We start from the raw sequence: 25,162 nt of genomic DNA on the forward strand, positions 1-25,162 counted from the left end.
CAGATGTGCACTGCTGCTCAACAGCCCTTTACCAATCACACAACAGGTGTGCATTGCCCCAAAACCGACGCCATTGCCGTAAAACTGACGTCATTACCGTAAATCGGCCTTATTCGTTGCGATGCTGTGAAGTGACTTTAACCACTTTATATGCATGGCAATAAACACAACCCACCGCAACTCTTCAAATTGTATGTTGAATGACAAATCGGAACCATGTGAATTGATGGTAGACGGCTGTTTTGAATGGCCCTGTCGCCCTCTCGTGGTTAATGTCTGAAGCACATGCTTAAACATATATATATATATATATATAGTGTATAATTGTATTTTATGTATAGTATATTATTGCAGTGTTAGAGCTGCACTACCATTGACGGCTCCGCAGTGGTGGTACAGGATACTGTCAATATTGAATGCATTTAATTAAAGTCACTGATTGTGGAGCATATATATTCGCCTGACTTGTGCGCGGGCAGCGTGGGACTACGAGTGACTTCACCATCAGCCAACCCGATCAATCACCAACTCTCTGTGTTCCGTCATTCGAAGGTTAATGCTGCCACCCAGTGGACAACTAAACCTGCAAGGAACTATTTGGAGAAACGCTGCTGTTGCAAATGTTCACAGGGGAGGCCACAATGACAACACAGATGATTTAATTTAGGTGTATATTTAAAGATGACTGAACAAACAGAGCAACAGTGTAGATGCTGAACGGCGGGCGGGCGGGCGAAGAAGAGCCGAGGAGGACTGCGTCAAACAAATAACCCGGAAGAAAATCAAAGAGTGTCAAGAACAAACGGCACAGACAAAAAAAACAGTAGTGAAGGAAATTTTGGTTACTTAAAAAAACAAAACACAGGAGGGTAAGCAACTCACATCACATTAAGGCTTAGTCTGAACTCTTCCTTTGAAAGCAAACTATAAAGAGGAATCGAGGTGATGGTCTGAAAGCCAAACAAGATGTGATAAGAAACAGAAGAAAATTGAAAAAAACAATAGTGATACAGATGTGACATAATGATCATAAAGCGTGCACTTCCAGAATCAGAAATCGGACATGGCAACACAATGAAGTGTCAACACAGTTCAGTGTCTTTGGGGGCTGGGGGGGAAAAAAAAAAAAAAAAAAGCTTACTGTCGGTCAGAACTGTGTCTTTGTTACATTATATTGAGCCAGACAAATAATGTGATAACTGCATTTAGTCAAGAAAGTTGACTTTTACAATGGAAAACCCTTTGGCTGATTGAATTCTGACTGCTATCGCTGATTGAAAGAAAACGTTCAACCAAGACTTTTTGCTTCAAAATTGCTCATCACAGTAAACATAAAAATCAAAATGAGATTTAAGACATCGTTAGGAAACTTGCGCGAGCGTCATTTCCATCTTTAAGAAGATATTTCAGACGAGCCAGGAACAGACTGTTAAGGGCCACACCGCTCAGAAAATAATTGTGAGATTATGAATACAATATTAAGTTGTATTGTTACCACAACAAAGTTGGAATGTTAACCAAAATGACCATTGTTCATTTCAATTTAACTGTACTATATTTTAGTTTCTTTTTACCACTGATGCAAATTTGGAAGCAACAAGCGCCTTCTAGAGGTTTGTACTGAACTGCAATTGCTATAATGTGTTTAGAATTACAACTTAACTGTAAAATGTTGACTTGTCTCATTCTATTTTTTGCAATATTGTCTTGATTTTTCTCCCAGTGTGGCCCATAACAGCAACATTTACACACGAGCAAACAACGCAACAGGACACAGCTCTGGAGTGGAAACCATTAAAGGGGTTATGTGTTTCCCTATGAGATGGGAAGAGCAAGGCAAGGCAAAAACGGAACGATGAAATTCTTTACATAGTCTCCGTATCAGACGAGTTACCCCCTTCCGTGCGCTTTGCAAGGCAATTGTTGCTAAACGACGGCAGACTGAGTCAATGACCAGAGGCACTAGGGCTTGCTTACCCCCAACTAGAGCAGGCCTAATTTATTAACATCCCTACTTTTTACATATTGTTGCTTGCCTCTTTGAAGCCCTAGCAGCAAAAATGTACAATCTAGAATACTTATAAGGGGGGGGGGGGGGGAATGGGCGGCATTGTAAAAACACATTCATTCCATCCATTAACAAAATCTCAAGGCCCTCTGTACAAGAATTATTGCATTCACTGATCTATTTGCTGCCATACAAAAAAAACATCCATAAAACACTCAAAGAAAATTTGAGAAAAAAACTCCATATTAATAAAAAAAAAATCACAAGAATCCAATATATTATACTCCTTTGACATTAGTTTTACATAATGACATTTTAGGCCAATTGTTTTTTAGATGATCAGAAAAGGAAGAGTGAGTGATGATGATAATGATTGTGAAGGTGATTTCAAACAGGTGTGTGACGTCCCTCCATACCGCATACGTTGACGTGTACGCGTGTCAGGAACGGGGCCTGAGCGCTTGCTTCCTCACTTTTTCAGGAGTTCTCATGTGCCATTGAGCAAGCTCACGTCGTTGGCTCTTTGGTGCAAAATGTTCCGCCACCGCCCCCGTTCCCCTTTCTAAACCTTTGCCCCGGCCGGCCCACTGATAATCACGTCGTTCGTGTAGCACAACAGTTTTAATCGACAAAAACCAACAAAGCAGCCCGATGCCACGCCACATATTCAAGTACAAAGTTAAAAAAAATTAATAGCAAAATCAAAAAAAGTGGAGAAAAGAAGCAAGACAAAATGTCCCCCCCCCCCGCGAGATAAAATGGACAACGGCTCTCTGGGAAGAACCAGAATTTGACACTTCACCTTCCCGGCCACACGGGGGTGCTCTTTATGAGAAACGCTTGAGCCCAAGTGCCACAAAAATCCTCACCCAAGTGCTCTTCTTCATTGTTTGTCAGAGGTTTCTTCGCATTCTATTTGTTTTCCTAGGAGGAGAGTTTGTCTGGGTTACTTTTTTTGTACTTTCTTTCCTTTCTTCAGGAGCAGCTTGTTCTTCACGTAGCCACGCTTCCTCTTGGCAGTCTGCAATTCCAAAGACGGCACATCAGGTTGATTACGCCACTGAACCTCCCTCCCACATTAATAATGCGACTAAATAAACAAAGGTTGAATACAAATGAATGACCTGGAGGTGCACGCACGCACGCACGAGCTGGTTGTACCTTTTTGGAGGTGTACTTCTGTTTGGGCACGATGCTGCGAAGCTTGCGGTCGATGGGCTCCCTGTTGCCAAGGTTTTTGACCTTGTAGATCCTGACCAGCCAGTGCTCTGAGGTGAAGGCCTCCTCTAGGTGCTTGAATTTGATATCCTTGTTGCCAATCTCGGCGTTACGTGTCCGGTCAAAGCCCGGGGGCGTTCGAAAGTCCAACTGGGGGAGAGGCGGAGCAAAATGTCAGAAGAAACACCATTTCCCGGAGCAGAAATGAGAAAAAAAAACTTATTAGGCAACCTGTCTTTTTAAGAAGCAATGTAAGACTTAGCACAACAGTTTACAAACCTTCAGGCAACTTGAAAAAGGTTTAAGGGTCATTTTGCAGAGTAATGAGAAAAACTGCGGAAGTTGCTAGGCAATATCTGATTTTGGTAGAAAAAACAATCCCGTGTGCTGTGAGGGATTGGTCTGAAAGGTATTGCAGGAGTAGCTTTGTCTATCCATCCAGGAATGTTCCAGGCTTTTAAATAACACGTCTTACAAGTGTAAAACAAGCTATTTGTTATCTTCAATTTAGGTGAGATGTGTTTTTCAAGATCTCGTCTGCAACCGACCGACCGTGTAGACCCCGAGGCAGCAGTTGCAGCGGTCGGATCAGCTCAAAAAGGACCAACCCATCCCCCCCCCCGTAACAGTGCTGCAGACTTGTTGGGAGATAACAAGACCTGTGTCAACTTCCCGCTCATTATCCCAGCCCCTGAAGCGGATCAGAGCGGCAGGTGGAACTTATTGTGGATTCTAACAAGACCCGGCGTGCCCTCAAGATGTGCAAGTCAACATGTTGTAGTTACAGCGCCAAATGAAGCGGCCATTAGCTCCAACTCACTGCTCTGCTCAGCTCAGCTCAGCTCACCTGCATTTCACCAAATCGATAGTAGGACATCTTGTACATGAGGCAGTTGAGCAGAGTGGGAGAACCCGCCTTGTCCACTCTGAACTCTCCCTGAGGGGTGAAGTAGTCGCTCTCCTGGAAGAAAACATTACAGCGGATTCCTTATTATAACCTTTGCTTTTCACTGGTTAGTACACCAACTTTAAAATGTGTTTCATCGTAGAAGGGAACCGTCACTCTGTGCTCTGCATGACGCTCAAAGTTGCAAACTTTGTCAAGGATTACATTCAAGGGGGGTGAAGCTGCACTTGGGCTTTGTTGGCGCCAAGTGTTTAATGGAAACATCCAGACTGGGTGCTTAGTTGAAAGGATCAGGTACTAAGGTACTAAGACAGAGTTGTGGAGACGGTTAAGTAGCTGGAAAAGCTATTTGGTGGAAACACTACACTACTTCAACCAAGAGGCACACACACACACACAATATAGTTTCCCCAAGACCATCAATATTCAAGAGGTATTCCTAAAGGAGCGACTTTTCGTTCTCTTTCTGCTCCAATCAGACCTTTTGACATAAAAGTGACATTTACTGTTCACCATTGGACAGCAGTAAAGTAACATCAAACCCTTTACTAATAATCCATGCTAGCATTTCAAATGTTTGACACAACAAACTGTTCATACTATATCAGAGAGAAAACCGGGGTCGCTGATTCTTCTTGGTATTCAGCTAGCATTGGCAGCCAGCAGTCGATAGGCGTTACTGATGTGCTTGCACCTTGCTCAAAAAAATCATTACGGCGATGGAGCTACGGGGGGGGGGGGACATTTAAATAGATTGCCGTTGCGTAACTGATAAGTCTTCAGTTCGCCATCATAGTTGTGGTCAGGTGTTAATGCGTTCGGAGTCATTCGCTCCATTACTGGCTGTGTCGAAACCTGCTGGACTATTTGCTTACTTGTTACATCCTTGTCGAGCTGACACTTACCCTGATGTCCTTTGGGTGCTCGCCCTCGGCGATCCGCACCATCCATAGAAACTTGTTGATGTCGTCGCCCGAGTAGCCGATGACGCCGCCGAAAATAATCAGCACATAGTCCACGTCCAGGGACCTCATGATTTTGTAGGCCGCACTTTCATTGGAAGACATGGCTTTCCCCACCTAAAGTGTCCGCAAAAGTTTCATACATTTACAACCACAGCTCATTTACGCTAGTGTATTTAGGGAAAACTAAAAATATGGAACAATATAAAATAGATGAAACATGAAAGTGAATTTGACAGCGTATATTCCTAATCTTACTAGCAGTCCCTCATCCCTCCAAAATGGAGGAGATGCAGACAAAGACATTCAAAAGCGCGTTGGACACATTCCGGCTCTAATCGAGGAAGTTGGCCGCATCCTCGTGGATTAAACTTTTGATGACGCTTGTAAAGTGTCTCCTCTCTGCTTTGCGGGAGAGGTGCCTCCACTGTCACAGTGGGAGATGAAAGAAAGCGCAAATAAAATGCAACAGCGCGCAGGCACAGGTTGGAAGCAGAGCAGTAGCCAATTACGCCCTCTAATGCGCCGTGATTATATTTCCCAAGAACAGATGAGGAGCCAACGGGCAGCAAGGGCAGTTAAAGAGCAGATGGAGTTTGACACGAAAACATTTTGAAATGCAGCAGAGAGACAAATCAACACTTCGGCCCTCCGACAGTATGCGGCACCAATTAACTGTAGTGTCCTTAAATGAAATGCCTAACACCGACCGAGCCTGTGAGGAGAAAGCAGTTCGAATTGGCAGTTTCATAAAAATGAAGACAGAGCTTGATCATCCGGAGTCTGATAGTCAATGAAACAAAATAGCTTACCAGCGCTATATGACTGTTGTTCCACGTGTTATTATCCACGAGCGTCGTCCTGTTGGCCATCCCGGCAATTTGATAACCGTAGTCCCACCATGACATGACGCGCGCGTGCTCATCAGTATTCTGCCTCAGCCAGTAGTACGCCTCCCTGAAGTCATCCAGGATGTTACGTGACCTGACAACACAAAGACCAATAAATAAAGCGTTACAGGGAAGTAGTTAAATAAATGCGGGGACGCTTTAGCATGTCCTTCCTGTTATAAATTCATTCGTCAAGTGGAGACAATGCAAGGCCTGTATTAATTACAGCTAAGGTTCTTGTCGAGGGCAGAAAGAAAAGTATCTCGATTTGCTGGTGACAAGGGTTTTTCATTGAAAAAGAGGTATCCAATCAATCGATGATCAAACTTGTCAATTAACGGCGTTATGGTCGCACCACTACAATTCACCGTTCTGGAATTTATAGCAGCAGCAGCAGCAGCAGCTTTTCTTGTAACTCCAACAAACGCAGATGGCGTTTGCTGTGGTAATGACATGCAACCGACACTTGGGTGTATCACATGTCAGAGTGGGAATGGCAGCCACCTAGTGGCACCACCTGTCGTTCTTTTGTCCTGCGGAGGAGGAGCGCAGCGTCTATTTGAGATGCAATACGCCCCGCCCCGCTTCATTTATTCAAGCTAGCAATATTTGAGCAGCGGCCACTATTTGACTTAGCACACTATGTCCTCTGAACATAAAGCACCACATAAGTTTAACAGTCGCAGGACTGGGCTGAATTCAGGGGAAAATAAATAAAGCCGACAATTTGATCATGTCTCGCTGAGTCTATTTAGCAAGTCAGTAACGAGTGCTACGCTACTCTGTGAAGACGAGCGATAACTGCGGCATATCCTTAACACAAACACATTTACGTCGTGACCTAGAAACTCAAAAATAAGTAGCCGTATCAAAGCTTGCGCTGTCATGCACATCATCAATATTTCAACAAATGGATGAAATATGCATGCACTCCCCAGCTCGCTGCTCTTTGTGGAGCCATGCTACTGTGAACTTCGCCTCCTCCTTATGCTAATTTCACAGCCATTATCAAATTACAGCGTGTGTGCGTGTGCGTGTGCGTGCAACTCCTACCCGTCGTGGTTGTACGAGGCGAGTACCACGCTGGGGCTGGAGTAGGCATTGCTGGTGACCCAGGTGCAGTGGACGGCAAACATCATCAGGAGCATTAACATCAGCATGGTCACGATGGACTTGATGTTTGGCCCCAAACCTTCTTCTGCTTTCTCTTGCTCCGACACATGTTTTCGCACCTTGCCAGCCTGAAGACATATGCAAAGTGTCTTAAATTAAGAGTGCTCGTGTTTGAGCAAATGATGGCCTGGTTGATTTCATGCACCTCGACAATATGAGTGTCGGCGTACCTATTGTACAAATGCGAGACAAAGAATTCTACTGTTAGTATTCTCAGGCTTTTGGCTGATTAAAATGCCAGTGGTCCGGATGTTGTGGCGAGGATACTCATTTGGAAAATATGTATGCACATGTGGTGTTAAGCTTTGCACTCAATGTTTTGGCTGACATTTATAAACAAACAATAAAGGGTATTAAAGCACCCGTTCATTGTGTGAGACCGCTTGGAGATGAATAAAAAGTATCAAATAGCTGGATGAATCACAGGTTAGCTGAAACGGCACGAAATCTTTTTGTGGGATGTGTAGATGAAAGCTGACTGTCTGCCAGCCTTCCTTTTGAGCACCACAAAGGGTGTCGAGCCAAGTTCACAAACAAAAAGAGAGATCGCAGTGACTTTTAATCGAGGGCTGGATTTACACTTCCATTTCCGCCTCTCAAGTACGATATGCATCACAGCAGATTGAAACGGTATGGTATAATACACCTCAACAAGACAGGCTGTTGAAATGTTTTTTTGACAATGATTCTACCCAACCTTATCATAGAGATTCCCAGAATTCCTCTTGTCGTCCTCATCGCTGCTATCTTCAGCGGGGGGTTTCTCCCGCTTGGTGTCATCTCCCATGTAGTGTTCAAAGACGCTGGAGAAAGCTACTGCTGACAGCATGCACACCACCGGAGTCAGTGTCAGCATGAGACGCACCATCACCCCGGCGAAGTACACCGCACTGATGGCGTACAGGGCAACTGCGAGGAAGGAAGAGAGAAGAAACAAAAAACAGGTGACTCATTGAATAAGAATATATGAAAAAAAGAATGAGAGTAAAGGGAATCCCATGAAGAAAGTGACAAAGTAGCCCCAGACTCAGTTCATCAGTCTTGTAATTCTCCTCCACATTGCACGCCCTGAATAGAAAACGCCTTTATAGCGTTCCGTCCTTGAAAAGCGCCGGCCGGCCGGCCGACCTGGCTCAACAAGTGAGTGGCTAATCAATAGCAATAATTGGCTGAGTAAGTTGTCGGAGAACCAGACTGCTGAAGGACTTTGCTATTGCTTTAAAGGTTCTCTGCCCTTCATCTGGACAGAGCTAATCTTTCATCTTGAAAGCTTGTAATAATTTGGTGACTTTCGTTCTGTTGTCCTTCAGACGCAGTCAGACTGCTGCCTATTCAGACTGCTGCTTTTTCACCAAAAATAACACATTATTGCCTTAAAAGCACCTCGGTGTATTCAATCAGAGAAAATGGAGTGATTCACCCAATCCCATTAACAAAACAGACAGTCATTGTTTGTCGCACTGAGACCGCCAACTGGCTGCTCCTGGAACAGCAGGCAGCCAACAAAAGGACTCTCATAGTTGTAAAGATTCAATGATCAGATTGCCGGAGCCGAAAATTCTCTCGATTATTAAAAACGTATTCAGCTATTGCCATGCCATACGTGGATTCCATATTTCCTTTATCTTTTGGCACAATCCGTTTCAAATTAGTCAGCAACAATGCAAGAGAGCTGAAGGTGACGGACACCCAGACGGACAATCACTAGATTTCACAATATGGAAATGTTTAATCGTTGAGGGATTCTTGATGGACAGCCATTGAAGAATATTTCTTCCTCCCACACTCAACATCCTTTTTTTAAAAGATAAATGTGAGTGTTTTCTTATCTGAATGACGGCGACTTGGCACTTCATTAAGACTCGATTGAATAAAAATCAAACTGTCAGCATTCACTTTCTGCAGCAGCACATTTGGCTTCAGAGAGACTTTTGCGCTCCATTCAATTCAGCATTTCCTTTCCATAATTTAGCTTTTGCTCACGTCATAATAGTGGCATGGACGGCAATTTTCCTGCATGGATATAGGTACACATGGTGTCCCTCAAGGCTTAATGTTGGGTCCCCTTGTGTTCATAATCACACTGGCCACATCAAAAGTTACAAGTCATTCTAAATAACAACAACAACAACAAAACACCCTTGGCCTTTCTTTCCACCCCATCAAAGTGACTTAACGATATCACGCCCTGGATGTCTGCCAACCACTTGAAAGTGAACCGCGCTGTCCCCAAATCTATTCCCTTCAAGGGACTTGAAGAATTTAGTGTCTTTTGCTAGGATCAAACGAGGCTCATTCATCTTGTGACGATCCACTGAGTGGTAAAACATGCCCCAAATGATAGATAGATAGATAGATTGCAGTTGGTTAGCGCACACCTCTTGGACACATAGCGGGTACATTGCATGCCCTTGATTCTCAATTAGAGCGAGTCTTACCAAACACCCGTTCGTCATTTATGTTCTTGATGCAGAACCAGAGGCCTGCCGGGAACGTGCACACGAGGATGTGAAGGTCGAAGAAGAAGGAGACCCACGTGGTCGGCTGGTGCTCCGAGACCGACGCTATGATAGGGATGTGGATCTTGGCATAGCTAAAGGGGGAAAGTTGGAAGGACACAGATGAGCATTTGGACAGATTGTACAATCCATTCTCTAGAATAAGAAGGTGGGATGAAGCTATATCACCACAGATGAGTTATGCTCTTTCTTGGTGTTTTTATGCTATCTGTTCATTCATTACAGCCTGAAACTTGGAATATTTTCCCTTTTAAGCGATGAGTGATTAGAATAGTGGGGGAAGAAAAGCCAGCCCAGCCAGCCAGCCAGCCAGCCAGCCAGCCAGCCAGCCAGCCAGCCACAAAAAGAATTTCTATCAACCTACTAAGGACAAGACAAGTCTTATACGGCTTCAATTAGCAAACAACGGGAGAACGGATTGCCACACGCGCGTTTGTCTTTTGGAGATCACAGGACACATGCTGCTATGTGGGGGCAAAAAAAGAGTTGAAACCTCTGTGTGACATGGTACAGTGATGAGCATTTTGTTCAACTCCTCAATTGTTCAGTACAACTCACCCAGTGTCCCAAAGTGAGTAGAAACGCCCACTCCACGGAGCAATGTATCCTAAAAATAGAAGAGAAAAAAAAAAAAAGAAATCATTATCATATTCAATCTATCCTCTATTGTGCAATCAATCTCATCTCAGCTGACACAGGTCGAGAGACACGCCAGCCAGATCATTCAAGTCGCTTAGGCCGACACGGGAGATTGCAAATGTCTTTTGTTTTCTGACTGCCAATTTGGCTGGCGGCCGGCCGGCCCTGTGGCCAAATATGACTTCTATCAGCTCGAGTTTGGCTCTATTGTGTAGCCTTTCATTGTGTGGCCAGCTTCCATTCTAAAAGTCCATCTACTCTCTCCAAGAGCAGAACACACAATCTCTGCCATTTTTAGACAACTCACTGACAAAATCACTGTGTGCAATATGTGTAAGACCACTTTAAACCACCATTCTTTGTGCTGTTATAATTCCCTGCAAGACATTTTGTGCGGGCTATAAAAATATTAAAGGATAGACCAATCAAAGGCTCCAGAAAATGCAGCGCTCATGTGTGATTATAAGAATGTGTCTACAGTAGTATCCTGACAACTTAATGACTGCAATTCTCATATTTATAAACATAAGAGGAAGCATTTAAGCTGCAAATTACACACAGGGTATTTCATATATATGCATCCATATTTGGAATACATTACAGCTTTGAATTGTTGCTCGGGGGGCCTCTGGTCGTCGTCGTACACGTGCACAGCCGACAACACAAATGAGCTCAGCTGAATATTTAGAAATGCAATGTTACCCATTTTTGAGTGCTGACTCATTTGTTTCCACATTACACCTCAGTAGAACTAGCTATTGATTATCAGCAACTTGACATAAATTAATGATCGACAGACTCATCAAATGCGTTTTATGGATACTATTTGAGTGCGCTTGTAAATTTATTCCATTCATCGCCTTTCGGGACTTTCATTTGGTGTGATGTTAAACAGAGTTTTGCTGAGAAGTGCTCCCGAAATGCTAAATCAACTCTAATTCATACAAATGGAATGAAATGTAATTTTGCAAAAAAACAAAAAGCACTCCATCCCGCAGCAGAAATTACAGCTCGGAAATACTCGAGGAAAATCTCAATGAAATCAATAAATGACAACGGAAGCATGAAATGTAGGCGGCTCAGCTCGTCATAAAACCACAGCGGAGATGCACAACACACGAGAAAATATTAACCAGGACAATGTGAAAAGCAAAAAAAAAAAAAAAAAAAAGAGATACCCTGACACATGCTGAGAGGTATCACCAAAACCTCAGCATATATGCGGAACTTTGGGAGGTTTTTTTTCTCCTTCTATTCTTTTGTCATGCCAACCACAAAAGGATATCGCTGATGCAGACTAGAAAAATGTGATGACACCCAGAAAAAGAATTTCTTGTGACATCCAGGTAGCGAGCTATCTACCGTGACTGCTCAGTACAATACGACAACAACAATAATATGAGGAAAACATTCCCTAGAAAATCTTGTCTGACTTTTACATGAAGGTGCCTGTAGTATTCTCCACGTATACAAAATTTGCATTTAACTTCTGTTTTACTAAGAATGTTAGTTACTTGAAAAATGACCTGCTCAGTTTGTTTCCATTGTGCTATTAGATAAAAATGCATTCCATTTACACGACTGCTTGGCCTCACAATCACACGAGAGCTTTAATGTGGCATGAAATCAACGAACCCTCAGGGCAAGTCTATTTGATGCAAGGATCCCGGCCGGATCAGTTCATTTGAGAAGACGCTTATTAATCTAATCTGCCATGGGACTGGTGCAAAAATGACACGGTGTGCATAAGAGGACATTACGGCAAGTATTGTAAAGAGCAATAAATCAGATTCAATAGATGAGAAAGCAAAAGACATTTACCAGGAATAATATTGAGATTGCTCGCACGTCTAATTACATTAAACGCAATTAAATCTTTAATCTTATAATTACCGAGTGCAATAGAGCAAAAGATAAAGAAGCTGCGCAAGAAATATCCATCTAAATATGAAAAACAAAATTGAAAGTAAAGCCTGAGCACATCTGTATAGTAATACAGAGCACATGGTGCATGACAGGATATTAGAAATGCATACGTACCTGTGTATGTGAGATAGATCACGGTGAGGAAGACCACGCCAGCGGCCAGAGAAACGCCGAGGAAGAAGAGTGTTTGGAATTCTTGCCTGGTCAGTCTGTCTCTCAAGTACTGCAGGAAGGCATATGCTTGGAGAAGTGCAAACACGCCTGGGGGGGAAAATAAAAAAAAAATAAAAAAGACTCAATAATGAATCTCTTGTCATTCATGGCACCCTTTGTTTTCACTGAATGGGTCTTTCTTATTCAATTTGCCCCCCTTCTTTTAAGCATCTGGTGAATTTGATATAAGAGAAATGAAGCACTTCTTTCCAGCGCTTTCAGCATCTCCTTTGACAATGCGCATCACCCCGTTGCTGCCTTTCCTTCCTTCAATGTGTCTTGGAAAGCAGCCAGCCACGCTGCTAAAATTCCATCCCACCTTCCCGCTGCCACGGGGGGCACCGTCCCAACAATTCCATGGCTCACTCGCTCTTCTAAGTGCTACCAGCAGATGTTCCGAGCAGCTGCTACGCAGGCAAACATAAAATATACTTGCTCTCTCGGTGTGAGCCGTGAGTGGCAGATATTTAAGGTGTTGAATTGTTTAACGCCGTTTGTGTGCAATGTAAGAAGAAAGAAAAAAGAAAAACACTAGTATACTGCAGCGGTGGTAGTTGGAAAAGTTCACATTATTAGGGACTCGACGCGTAACTCAAATGAGTCACATCTGACTTACCGGCAGCAGCCATATGCTCGCTGGTCCTGATCGGCTGGAAGCCCACAAACGGAATCTGCATCGATAGCACGAGACCAACAATGTAGAATGTGCTGTAAGCTGAAGAGAGACAGAGGGTGGGAGGAAAAAAATATATATTACAAGCTCAAACTCTCAAAGGGATATCAATGTCGGCTATTTCCAGCTTGTCTACTTGCATCCCCCCCCCATGTTCATTATCCGTCCGTCCGTCCCACTGTAACCAAAGCCTCTTTTTTCATCTTCAATTACAATTCTGAGCAGCTGTTGGTCGGTTGTATAAGAGGAGGAGATTTCTATTTGCATGCATTTCCATTGAAAATCCAATTGAAGTGTAAAAGATCAAGTCAGTCCCGACAAACGCGTGCGCCATACCGATGTAGACTCTTCGGCTGTAACGTTGCATCAGCAGCAGCACAAACACGTGGAGGGGAATCAGGTTGATGATGAACACGTAGCCTCCCCATGCCGACACCTGCAAGAGACAACCAGTACATATATTTCAAAGTTAGGTGACCATATTAATCATGTCAAATGAGTGGCATATTTGCATTTGGAGTTTAAATATTCAATTGGGCACAATGAGCGACGGCGCTTCCCGATGATTGTGCGTCGTGGCTGTTTATAGACAGAGGGATAATGAAAACACATTACTGGAAGAACGAGCATGACGGCAAGAGAGATTCGGGCATAATGCTTCTCCACCCTCGCACACTTCCGATTGGAAAGAAAAAGATGTTGCACAGCAACGAGAAAGCTTCTGGTGGCGTCCCTCCATCAGCCCAAGCCTGTCGCTTTGATCCTTTTACCTTATCTCGCACTTCCCGATGAGGCCGATAGCGAGATCGAGGACCTCTTTTTATCGACATGCAACTCTCGCACTTGTCGCATTCGGTTGCAGCCCGTGTTAAAAGCAAAACAGGATTGTAAAAAAGAAAAAAAGAAAAATTCAATGCAGTATGATGCTGTACTTTAGCCTCACGACCAAAAGCTTTTTTGTTGTTGCTAGGACGACTGTCTCAACAACAGTGGGGGGGATAAAATACAGATAAAATAAAATACAAATTAGCAATTCAGATTGAGCATGATGGAAGGAAAGAGCAATATCACATCCCCTCTTTCTTCAGAGGGTAAAAAGAAAAACCTGCAATTGTCCTTCTGAATTCAATGAGCTTAAAAACAACCTGTACTTAACAATTCAATAGACTCTCAGTTTCTTCGCTTACACAAACATCAGCAGAAGGAAGGGCTGGAATAAAACAAATAGCAGCTGTAGCCATGGGGTGAAACATCAAAATGTCAGCAGTGTCACTGTTTGTGTGCAACGACACTTACCATATAAAAATAGCAGAGGCAACAGCCAATGGTCCAGAACACGGAACCCGTCTTCACAGATTTCACCTGGGGAAAAACAAGCAGTTCATTCATGGCCGCAGCGAAGATAGATTTAATAGTCATACATTTGTTTAATATACATCTCAGGTTGCTGTCACATTCTTCCAATTCCTGATCATAAAACCAACAGAAGAGTGCTGGTGTTGGTCCAACCGGTTATACATGTTGAACAAAATAGCAGCTATGCTTTATTTTTCTATGACACGGTCAAATAAAAGTTACAATTTGGGGAAAAACTTGCATGATGGCATTTTCCCCCCAATCAATCAGTGCTGTGTGCAAACTCCAAAATATATAATCTCATACGGTCCCTGCGCTCCTATTCGCCAGCCCTGTTGGAGGTATTTAGTCAAAAAGAAAGGTAATAAAGTAGCGTCCATGGAAGGTGAATCCCACCAAGATGATTGCATCATGACCAATGAATGGCTCTCCTGCGGCATGATGTATTAACTAGCGCCTTTCTCCTTTGGTATTTGAGCTCGGTGACAACATTCACATAGCATCATTTGAATTGGAAGGAGAGAGCATCAAATTGAATCCGAAAAAGACGGGACGATGCGCTTGGCCAAAGCTCTCCTTTTGTCTGCCATTACTGTGCGTCCGCATCGAAAGCCTCCCATGCAGGCCTTTTAAGACTGCTGATCTATAATTCATCATCTGAGACCGTACAACATAAAACGGGGGCCCAACATGAACAAAGGACTGTGAAAGATGCTTTGCGGCCAGAAGAAAAATGAGTCCCAACTCCAATGGCGCATACATACCCAGAGATAGTAAGTGAACTGGAGGGCAAAGATGGCAATGCCCTCGTTGTCAAAGGAGCCGGCCACGGAGCGGGAGATGTAGCCGGGGACGATGGCGATGAAGCAGGCCGCCAGCAGCCCTGCGCCCTGGTTCCACAGCTCCCGCGTCAGCAAGAAGGTGGAGATGGCCGTGAGACCGCTGAACACCGGCGCCAGAAAAACGCACACGTCTCGAATGTGGACCGTGATGTGAAGCAAGTTGAGCACGTAGTGGATGAGTCCTGCCGTCACCATTAATCCGGGATAGACCTGGCCAGATAGGATGGGGAAAGAAACAGGAAAAACGTTTCTCATTTCAAAAACAAAATAAGTACCAAGAAAGAAGCTTTCACCAAAGATGCACTTGTGGTGCCATTGTCTTAATCATAACAATGTTTGCTTTATAGCTTCTATTGTGCTTTGTTTGGACCACCATTCAAGAAACACTTCTTTCTTATCTTTGGTGTCAGGAGAAAGCATATCTGGCAGTTTCTCCTCTGCATGACGGCTGGTAGTGAAATGGAAAGAAGATGGACTGGGCTCAAAAGAAACTGATAAAGGCCCCATCTATTTGCTAAATGGCGGAACCACGTGAGTGCTTGGAGCCTTCATGTTAGCATACACAATTCATGAGAACAGTCTGAATCTAAATAAATTAAAAAAATAAAATAAAAAAGCCAGCAGGCAGCAGCTTGATATAATGCAGTGGTATAAAGGGCACAGAATTATATTGCTCCTGTTACAGATTTGAAAGTGAGTTATTACCGCACGTTTGCGTGCAAGGTTAGATTTAGCTAGCTTACATAACCGCTAATGTGACACTGATGCCATTTCGTGGTGTTTTCCGATTGGCCCAGTCAATGTCAGCGATCGGCGCAATTGCTGTTGTAACATAGCCCCACCACCGTGCCGTCCGTGCACCAGGTCGAAACTCACTATCTCTGACGATGAGTACAAGCAGACGACAGGTTTTGCTATTCCTCGCTGCTCTTGTGTATTACGGAACACAACGAGCAAACATTATCTGTCATGTTTTTTAAGCGGCTGCCCTTTATCATCAGCTTAAGTAGGCGTTGCGATGATAATGGTATCTGCACACACAAAAAAAAAAGTCGAGAACTGTCACATGACTGACATGGGGGATTTTGGATTTAAAGAGCATTAAGGCCAAAAGTGTGACGGAATTACGGGCTGTGCAATTTGTTTATGAATTTAATGACTATAATTGGATACGAGAGAAATGAAAATATTGTGGCAATGACCAGCCACGACACAACTATGACTGACAGACTCTCTGCTGGGCTATTAATGAGCCGAAACAACAACAACAGTCCCTGTAAAATATGTTCAAAGCCTGCTGCTACGTTTAAGACTCATCCGATTCGAAGAAATGTTGCCATGGTGCATGACTTTGAACACAGCATCTCGAAAACCTCTGCTACAAATCATATCATTAGTTGAATTATATTTGCTTTTTTTTTTTTGTGTGCATGACAAAAAAGGAGCCTGGTGAAAGGTGATTGGAGTCAAACTCATTGTTAAATACATTTGTAAAATAATAATTAAACATGCATTTGATCCACGTCAATGCAGCATCTAAAACTGTGTGACCAAAGAGAAGATCTTGTGTGAGCCTCAAAATGATACTGCGTTAATAAAAAGATTGCAATAAAGGTTTCATTATTTTCCTGGCTAAAATGTGTTCTTAATACCTAGAGAGGCAATCTAGCAGAAAAGCAGAAATGTGCGATGAGGAGCACGACCTCATTTTGCAGCAGAGGAAAAAACGTACCGTGCCACCTACGATCCTTCCCAACGGGTACCAGGCTCTTTCATCAAACCAGTTAAGAAACTCATAGAAGCCATTGGTTGTGAGATGATGTGTTGATCTGTAGTTGAACCTGAGGAGACACAAAAAAGATGAAGGTTAAGAATGACTGCACCACATTTTCATCCTTGTCACAGCTTGCCAAATTGCTATGTCAGCTGACGGACCAAAAAACCATTTTCCAAAGAAGGATGGCTTTTGTGGGAGTAGAAACAATAGGGAAGCGGCAGATGCTTTGCCTTGCCTTGCCTTGTGAAAAAGAGGGAAGATAAGGCTTCAATTCACTCCGAGCCTTTGCGGTGATGCCAACTGCTAAGGTCAGCCTAAGTTAAAAAAGAAAAAGAAAAAATTGATTGCAGGCAAATGCACCCTGCGGAATTATGCTGTGGACAAATAATTCTAACTGCAATCAACCATGTGCCAGGGTTGCAGCAACCCAAATGAAACCATTTCAATAATCGACAGGACAACAAAAAACACTGGGGCAAACACTTGCACAAAAATGTTGCCATTGCTGGAAAAAACAAAGTATTTTTGATGCGAACCCTATTCAGATTCCATATAGTACTGTTGACGATTCAAGGGGCACATCCTTAATCCGATTAGCAGACACATAAGCATCCAAAGAGGATGTCAGCTCGAATCCTCCTTGTGACGAATATGCCTGATGGACAGAATTTATGTTGAAGAGCCAGACGACACAAACACCAGATAGATTCCGATTAAATACTCAGTAGTGTCAATATCTGCCGGTTGGCACGGAATTACAACTCCACATAATTCCGCTGCGGAGGAACGGCTGGTAATAGTCGAAAAAACAAAATTATGCAACCCCCTCAAACGGTTTTAGAACTATTAGTTCAAACCATAAACATCCCCCAAACGATGATTCCAAAACACTTCGATCTCATTTCAAATGTATCAAAGAGCATTAGCCTAAAAATAAACGATGGCATGTTTGATCAAATGCTCTGGAGGTATGTAATCTGGAAGTTCTCCTAAAAAGCCAGGCTAAACTTAGCTCCTTGTTTAGTCTTCATTCTGTGCAAGTCTATACCAATTATCTCCCAAAAAGACTCAAAATTGCATCCACGTTTGCTTGAGTGAAGAAGTCAATTAAAAATCCAATAGACACAATTCATTTTGGCAACTATGTTCATAAAATGGACTAACTTGTGTTCTGAACAGAGTTAAATCAAATGGTGTGTTTCAAGACACATTATGTGGGGCTTTCTTTGAAATGAAAAAATGTGGCCAATCCAATCAAAAGAAGAAAATTAAATGTAAGACCCAAAACTAAACAAATAAATTCAAACGGTGGGCATATGAATCAAAGGAAATGGATTTTGGAAGAATGGCTTTTATCCCACCCCAAAAAATGCAATTGCAAAAATAGGATAAGCCACTGGAGGAACAACGGCATTTTGATTCATTACTGACAAAAAAACAGTATTTTTTACACTGCAAACCAAAGCTGTCATATGCCTATTCAATGACACTGATGCCTATTTAAATCATTCTCTCACTAATCTTTATCACCATGCGTCATTAAGACTTGAGGCCTGTCCGCGTCTTATACTTACTGACAGTGGTTTGACCAGCACTGCACCACACTAGGAGTGCAGGACGGCCATCTTGTTCTTGTACAGAACTGATACATCCAAACATTTACTTGCTGCGGGAAAGCAAAAATAAATAAATAAATCAAATACATCTTCCGGAAATGAATAGGCCATAAAAGGGGATGAGAAAGCAAAGTACAGCAGTGGACACTTAAAGCTGTCGACCATACAATTGATTAGTGTGTTCCAAAAAAACAGGTGGTTATTTTTCCTGCGTTGATCATAATGGCTTTGCTATGTACTGCAAAGTCACTAAGAGACCCACCGATTGTAGTATATCTCCATCCCAATGGACTGAACAAGACACTGGCATCCTGCAAAGTAAATCATTAAGATGATGTGCTAAATCAAGTTAATGTCGGTCGGTGCAAGGCCTCAATAGCCGCATGAAGAGACTTGCCATTTGGGTATCGCTAATCCTGGGTAGGGCAGAACTGACAACACTTGATAATAGGTCACGCAGGTAGTGACTGAGATGTGGAAAGACTCTGCTGAATGTAAACAACTTCCCTGATTGTGCGGCCAAGAGGCATCAACAGTCAATGTTGCGGCAGACTTGCTTATCCAATACAATGAACACCATTGTTGGACACAAAGTTCACTATCAATTTTTGCCTCTGATGTTGCGCGGTCTCTGCAAAGGTTTCCAAAACATTGTTGGCTATAAAGCTGGAGTAGTTAGTTGCCAGGTTCTCCAGAGTAGACATCGGGATGGATGATAAGGACTTTTAGGGGACAGATTACATCACAGTGACAATACTGCATTTTTGAAAGTGCTAATGACGCAGTGGAAGGACAAGTTCAGTTTGCGCTACCCTAAGTCACAAAACACCATCTGTAATGGCAAACTTCATGCAAGCATCTTAATAAAGCGAGTGCAGCGTTTGCAGAGGCTAAGTATGTGATAGCTTTTGGCCATAAAAATAATGGAACATCTGACAATAACTCCGCTACAAGGCCAGTTTGATTTCGCTCCACTTGTTTAACAACTACCATGAATTAACACATGTCCATATTTATAAAAACAAGCAGGGGGTGAGAGTCGTTTGCCACCTCCTGATTCAGATATGATTTAATGTCCGATTATCGAAGCACACTTAAAAGTCATTTGACAATCCATTCAAAATAACCTGCCAACCAACCAGAACAATTTGGTCTCGATTAGCATATGAGGAATTTCTAATCCTAAAAACAAATGATTTTTTCTTTTTTTCTTTGGAGGGAGCGGAAGACAGACGACAAAAACCGTGGTCCCACGGCACCAAAGCGGCGCTCGTTTGATGTAGCGGCCGTTATTCACGTCAATTAATGAGCGACCAAGCAGAATACAGATAACACAAAGTTACACTCTTATAACTGCGACTGCATGCATAATTTAGTGAAGGAAAAAGGACACTGATTTGTTTAGTGTGTGGGGGCAACCAAGTTCCTGTGCTAAATCAAGCATTGGCTATTCATCCAATTATATCATCCCGGTTATGGGGGAGTTTTCACACTTAAGGGCTTTGGTGGCAAGGATGAAGGATGGCTCGTGGCTAAACGGATGATACTACAGCGTATGCTACGCTCAGCCTCAGGCAGAGGAAACCCAAATTAATCTCGGCACCCGGAGAATTGAGTTCCTCTGCGACACAACGCATGCAGCGGAGTCTTTTTAAAAGGTCCTAGCTGAGTCACACTGGTTGGATTTTAGATCAATTCTCGATGCCTCTTCAAATGGGCCATGACCCAATTTGGTCCTATAGCACTGCAAAATATGACACTTGGAAAGTCTCGGAACAAAGAGGACAATTCCTTTGTTTATTTGGCCACGGTCAGCAAACGGCTGAAAAGATAGTCCGTTACGGCAAAAATGACGTCAGGTGACTTGAGGTGAGAAGTGCACCACACCCTCGGACTGACGACCAGTCAATCACAAGGTGATCACGGTTGCAGCATTCACCGCTGCATGAAAGCCATCTTAGTGAACGGCGACATTGCCATCTTGTGAATGCCTTGTCACTTCATTTTTCACTCCAGAGGAATTCCACTTGCTTCATTCCTGTAGGTCTTGTATTTCGGAGGGCCTGGATGAGACCATTGAATTGGAGAACGAGACAGACGAGTGAGTAGGCACTTTGGGGCTCCGGATCAAATTGGAGCCAAAAGTGACAATTGTGCCACACATTTATTTTGTCACTCAAGTAGACACAAGCTACTTTTTACAAAAATGGGAAATTGCTCTGTGCCATTTTGTTTCATCCCTTTGCCAAAATGGCAGAGCAATTTCCCATTTTCCCAAAACAGGACATTATGTCAAATCGACTGGACAAAATTGCACTGTTACGATTCAGTTACTGGTTTGACCTAAAACATGGCCAAAAATAGGCAAAAATCTTCATCATTATTTTATTGCACTGGTCTCAGCACTTACTCCAAGTGACTTTGATGCTGCGTGCGAATAATGGCTTCTTCATGAAGAATACTAACAACGCCGCCGCCACGTTAACTCCATTAAAAGATTCCAGCTATCTTGAAGAGTCAGCTAAGTTCACGTTAATAGCATTTGGAGATCCGGGCCCATTTGGATATTGTGGTCGCCGAGCCCTAGGAATACTAATTACACATACTGTTGGTTTCAAGTAGCGCGGAATCCTCTCGGCCGAAGCAAACAAAAGAGCAATTAAAGTGGACAATAACAACCGCTGTAATAATAAGGTGTTTTAATGAGCTCCTGCATGTCGGTCACCATTGACACACAGTTCATTTTAATAACGCACCTCATGTTACAAATAGTAATTGGTAGCTGCGAGCGATCCAATGAGTGCAACTGAAAGCAGCAGCAGCCGCCGCCGCCGTCTGAATTAGAGTCTTAATAGCACCATTCATTCATTCATTCATTCATTCCCCTTTGCAAATGAGCATGGTAGATCTGTACGTGCTCAACTTTATCTGACAACAGCGGTCACTTTCCGTTTATTGAACACCACTGACCTCTACTGTATTCATTCACATTCATTTGGAAGTCCTTGGTTCTTTTGAATTTCGATTAAGACTACAAAAAAATGATGAGGGCATATTTGGTTGCAAAATGTGATTAGACTATCACTCATGAATATTTGTAGAATCAACTATCCTATTAATTATTCTAATAGCATTGAAGTTTGCTCAAGTTGTTGTATATGAACTTTTGTCCCAAGTAAGCAACATTTTCACATTTTTTATACAAGCCAAGGTCCCTTACCTCATCAAGTGACTCCTGCGGCCATTAATTCCGCCGGCAGTAGGAAAACAATTATCCGGCCGGCAGTCAAGCTCACGTTCCCTTTATTTTTCGTACACAATAATAACAACACTTTGCACTCAACCCTCCATCGTTGCTTTGCTATAAGAGATGCAGGCTTCAAGCTACTCCAAGCTAGCCAGAGAAGCTTTCAACATGCTCCGACGCAAGTTTAAACAAACATGGCAATTTAGAGGAGGCTTGTCCAAAAAAAGCCAATCGAAGAAACTGCAAGCAAAATGACTTTGAGATGTGGTGAAATCACTTTTTCAAGACATAGCCAACTGTTTGAAAAATCAATCCAGTCTTCAGCGGTGTCTATTTTATGGGCACTTTTGAAAGAAATCTCTTAGCCACAGACACTTTTTTTTTTTCTATACACACAGTTGGGACACGGGCAGATAAAAATGCGCCCAGTGTCATAACAAAGCAAAGAAGCACGACAACAACAAAAAGCCATGAAACAATGAAATCCATCGATAGAAGCTCCCTCAGATTGGATGCGTGACAGGTATTAAATCCTTCTCTCCCTCTGCATCGCCTAGCATCCTTCCGCAATTTCTCTCCCCCATCTTTCTTTGTTGCAAATGTAGTTGTGGGCTCCCACGGAGCTGCATGCTGACACCTGTCAGTATGCCAACGTTCAAGCTTTTCATTCTACCAACACTTCCGCCCCGAAGCCCTGCGCATAGCATAGAAGAAGGGATTTATTTTAAGAAATACATGACGCTGCGTTAACAATGAGACCATATTCAAGAATCTCCTATGCACAAGTATAGACACGGCAAAAGACCTAAAGTGCAATCGATTGCTCCCGTCCCCTTGTTTTAGCGTGCATGAGTGACTTGTGGGGGAATTAATTCAATACATTTTAGTAAAAGGCTTCAACAAAATGAATGCGACACCGTGAATGAAAAATGCGGCACGTGACAGAGGTCCGAGTCAAACCCAATGGCAGAGCTTGGCTTTCCCCCCATGAATCAATGAAACAGCCATTCTGCGCTACAAGCAGAAACCCTGTCAAATTCCTAAAGGTGTCACACAAAGTCAAAACTGCGGGGCTGTGCTTCTCGCTTATGTGATGAGTAATCCCCTGACCTGACCGAAAAAATCGAAAGCAACCATTCCATTGGCAATTTCTTTGTTTTGGAATCCAATCCGGGGGAACATGACTTCACGTTGGCTGCAAGTGTTTCTCAAATGCACAATGGCAAAATGCTACCTGGCTAGGCTCTAATGAGAGAAAGCAGCCTCTGAGCACTATTTACACTGTTACAATGTTAAGGTCATAGCTTGGGGCAAATTCCAAGCACTAAATCCAAATAATCTGACTCTTGTCCCATTAACAACATACTTAGCCTGTCTGCTGTTAATCTTTCAAAAGGGTACCCATACCAATGAGGGCAAAGCGAGGAAGACCGCAGAACCTGAAGTCAAACTTAATGAGGAGTTGTGGTAGCAGATCAGAAAAAAGAATGGAATGATGACACAATTGATGATTTTGAAATTGTCTTACACACAAGGCAACTTCAGTTTGCATGAGAAATATAAATAGTTCAAACATTGCCTACAGCAAAACATGTCCTAGTGGGATGTTTCAAAGGTCACAAAGTCCAGTACAGTAGGTCAAAACTGGCGCTCAGAGACACATGCACTTCCTGAGGTCACGCACAAGGCCCCGCCCCGCCCCGCCCCTTTAAGAGACAACGCTATTTGTGTTGAACCAAAATAAAACATATGCAAACACCTGCCTCTGCTTTGATAAACAACCACCAACCTTTGTACCACATTATGCATGAAACCAGTCATTGGATCTTAATGTTTGTGCATTTACTGCTCATACTGTTTTTGTTTTAATATAGGGCTGGAAATTAAAACGTGATCTGATAGTTACAGCTCTGCATTTGTCCAAGCAATTACAGCCCTATCTTTCCATATCACATCCCCCTTAATGAAGCTGTTGATAGCTGTGACTTATTTAATTAGTATTTTAAAAATGTACAAAATACTTTTACTGTTCGTGTAACTGAGGTTGTGAGCGCAAAGAGGAAGTCCGATCAGTGCAGGATCCACGTGACTCAATTGGACTGAACATTGTGATGACAGGTCACAGCGAATCAATCTGCTTCCGGGTTACAAACCGTCCGCAGTGGTGACGAGCACCAGCCTGGAACGTCAACGAAAGCCTCCATCTATCCCTTTTATCATTAATTCCCAACGACTTAGAAGATAAGAGTGTACCCCGCTGGCGGCACAACACTATCAATCACAGCGGTCACGGTCGAAGCGATTTCTCTCCACATTGTGCAACGTCATACTCCCACTCGGATTGCATTCAAAGTCTACAAAGCAAAGCCTCATTCATTTCTCACCTCCTATTTGAGTCAAGTGCAGTCCCAGTGGGAGTACGAGTGTGGAAGAAGACTGCCAAATCAGCACGAGACAAGTAGTCAACTAGACCGGCTAGCTAAATAAGACTCCAAGCGTCATGTTTAAATGTCAACCTTCCTTGGACGTGCCAAACGTCCGGACCGTGACATTATTATCAACCGTTTGCACAAAAAAAAAAAAAAAAAAACCTTGAGGAAATGCTTCCTTCAGACAGCGTGACAATGAGCAGCCATTCAAACAGGACAATCAACGCAACTACGATCGGGATTGCAATAATACGAATAATCATCATCATCTTACCATGGGTCGAACTCGTGGATGATGCTCTCGAAGCGAATGACGGCGAAAAGTCTGGAGCTGAATCCGGCCAGGCAGGCCAGAAAAAGAATGCTGAACGAAAGTAACGACTGCCACCCAGCCGGCTGTGTCAGTCCGCCCGACAGGCCTCCTCTGCCGCCCGTCGCACCCGCGGCGCCGGCTCGGCTGTTCCCGTGCACCGAGCTGCCGGCATTAGCGGACGCTTTGTGCTTGCCGTCGCTGACTGCGTGGTGCTCCGCCATTTCTGCGTGCGGTGGAAGTCAGTCGGTTTGCTAGAGTCCCCCTCCAGCCAAAACTAGCCTATCTTCTTCCGCTCCGTGCTGATGTAAGTTCCCTTGGTTTGCTGCCTTGCCAGGAATTTCGAAAGGTTTTCGGATAAGATTTGGACTGGTAGCGGTTACATCCCGCGATGCACCGAAACCGCAACAGTGAACCCGCACGACGCTCCACAGCACCGGTGGAAAGAGGAAGAAGA

The 25,162-nt window shown here is 43.3% G+C and overlaps 1 protein-coding gene across 1 annotated transcript; it reads right to left on the reverse strand.

Moving 5' to 3' along the window:
* Positions 1 to 657: 657 nt before the first annotated feature.
* On the reverse strand, positions 658 to 25,162 carry stt3b (STT3 oligosaccharyltransferase complex catalytic subunit B). The gene is made up of 16 exons (XM_037263401.1): positions 24,670 to 25,162; positions 17,059 to 17,167; positions 15,249 to 15,536; positions 14,425 to 14,490; positions 13,465 to 13,564; positions 13,072 to 13,170; positions 12,357 to 12,503; positions 10,236 to 10,284; positions 9,597 to 9,751; positions 7,856 to 8,067; positions 7,039 to 7,226; positions 5,908 to 6,079; positions 5,039 to 5,212; positions 4,074 to 4,187; positions 3,170 to 3,376; positions 658 to 3,029 (listed from the first exon to the last, which is right to left on the reverse strand). Exons 1-16 carry the CDS (start codon positions 24,927 to 24,929, stop codon positions 2,955 to 2,957), a joined length of 2,415 nt encoding a protein of 804 aa, XP_037119296.1. The 5' UTR covers positions 24,930 to 25,162; the 3' UTR covers positions 658 to 2,954.

The sequence above is a fragment of the Syngnathus acus genome, chromosome 11 (genome assembly GCF_901709675.1).
Source record: "Syngnathus acus chromosome 11, fSynAcu1.2, whole genome shotgun sequence".
In the NCBI taxonomy this organism is placed as follows: Eukaryota; Metazoa; Chordata; class Actinopteri; order Syngnathiformes; family Syngnathidae; genus Syngnathus; species Syngnathus acus.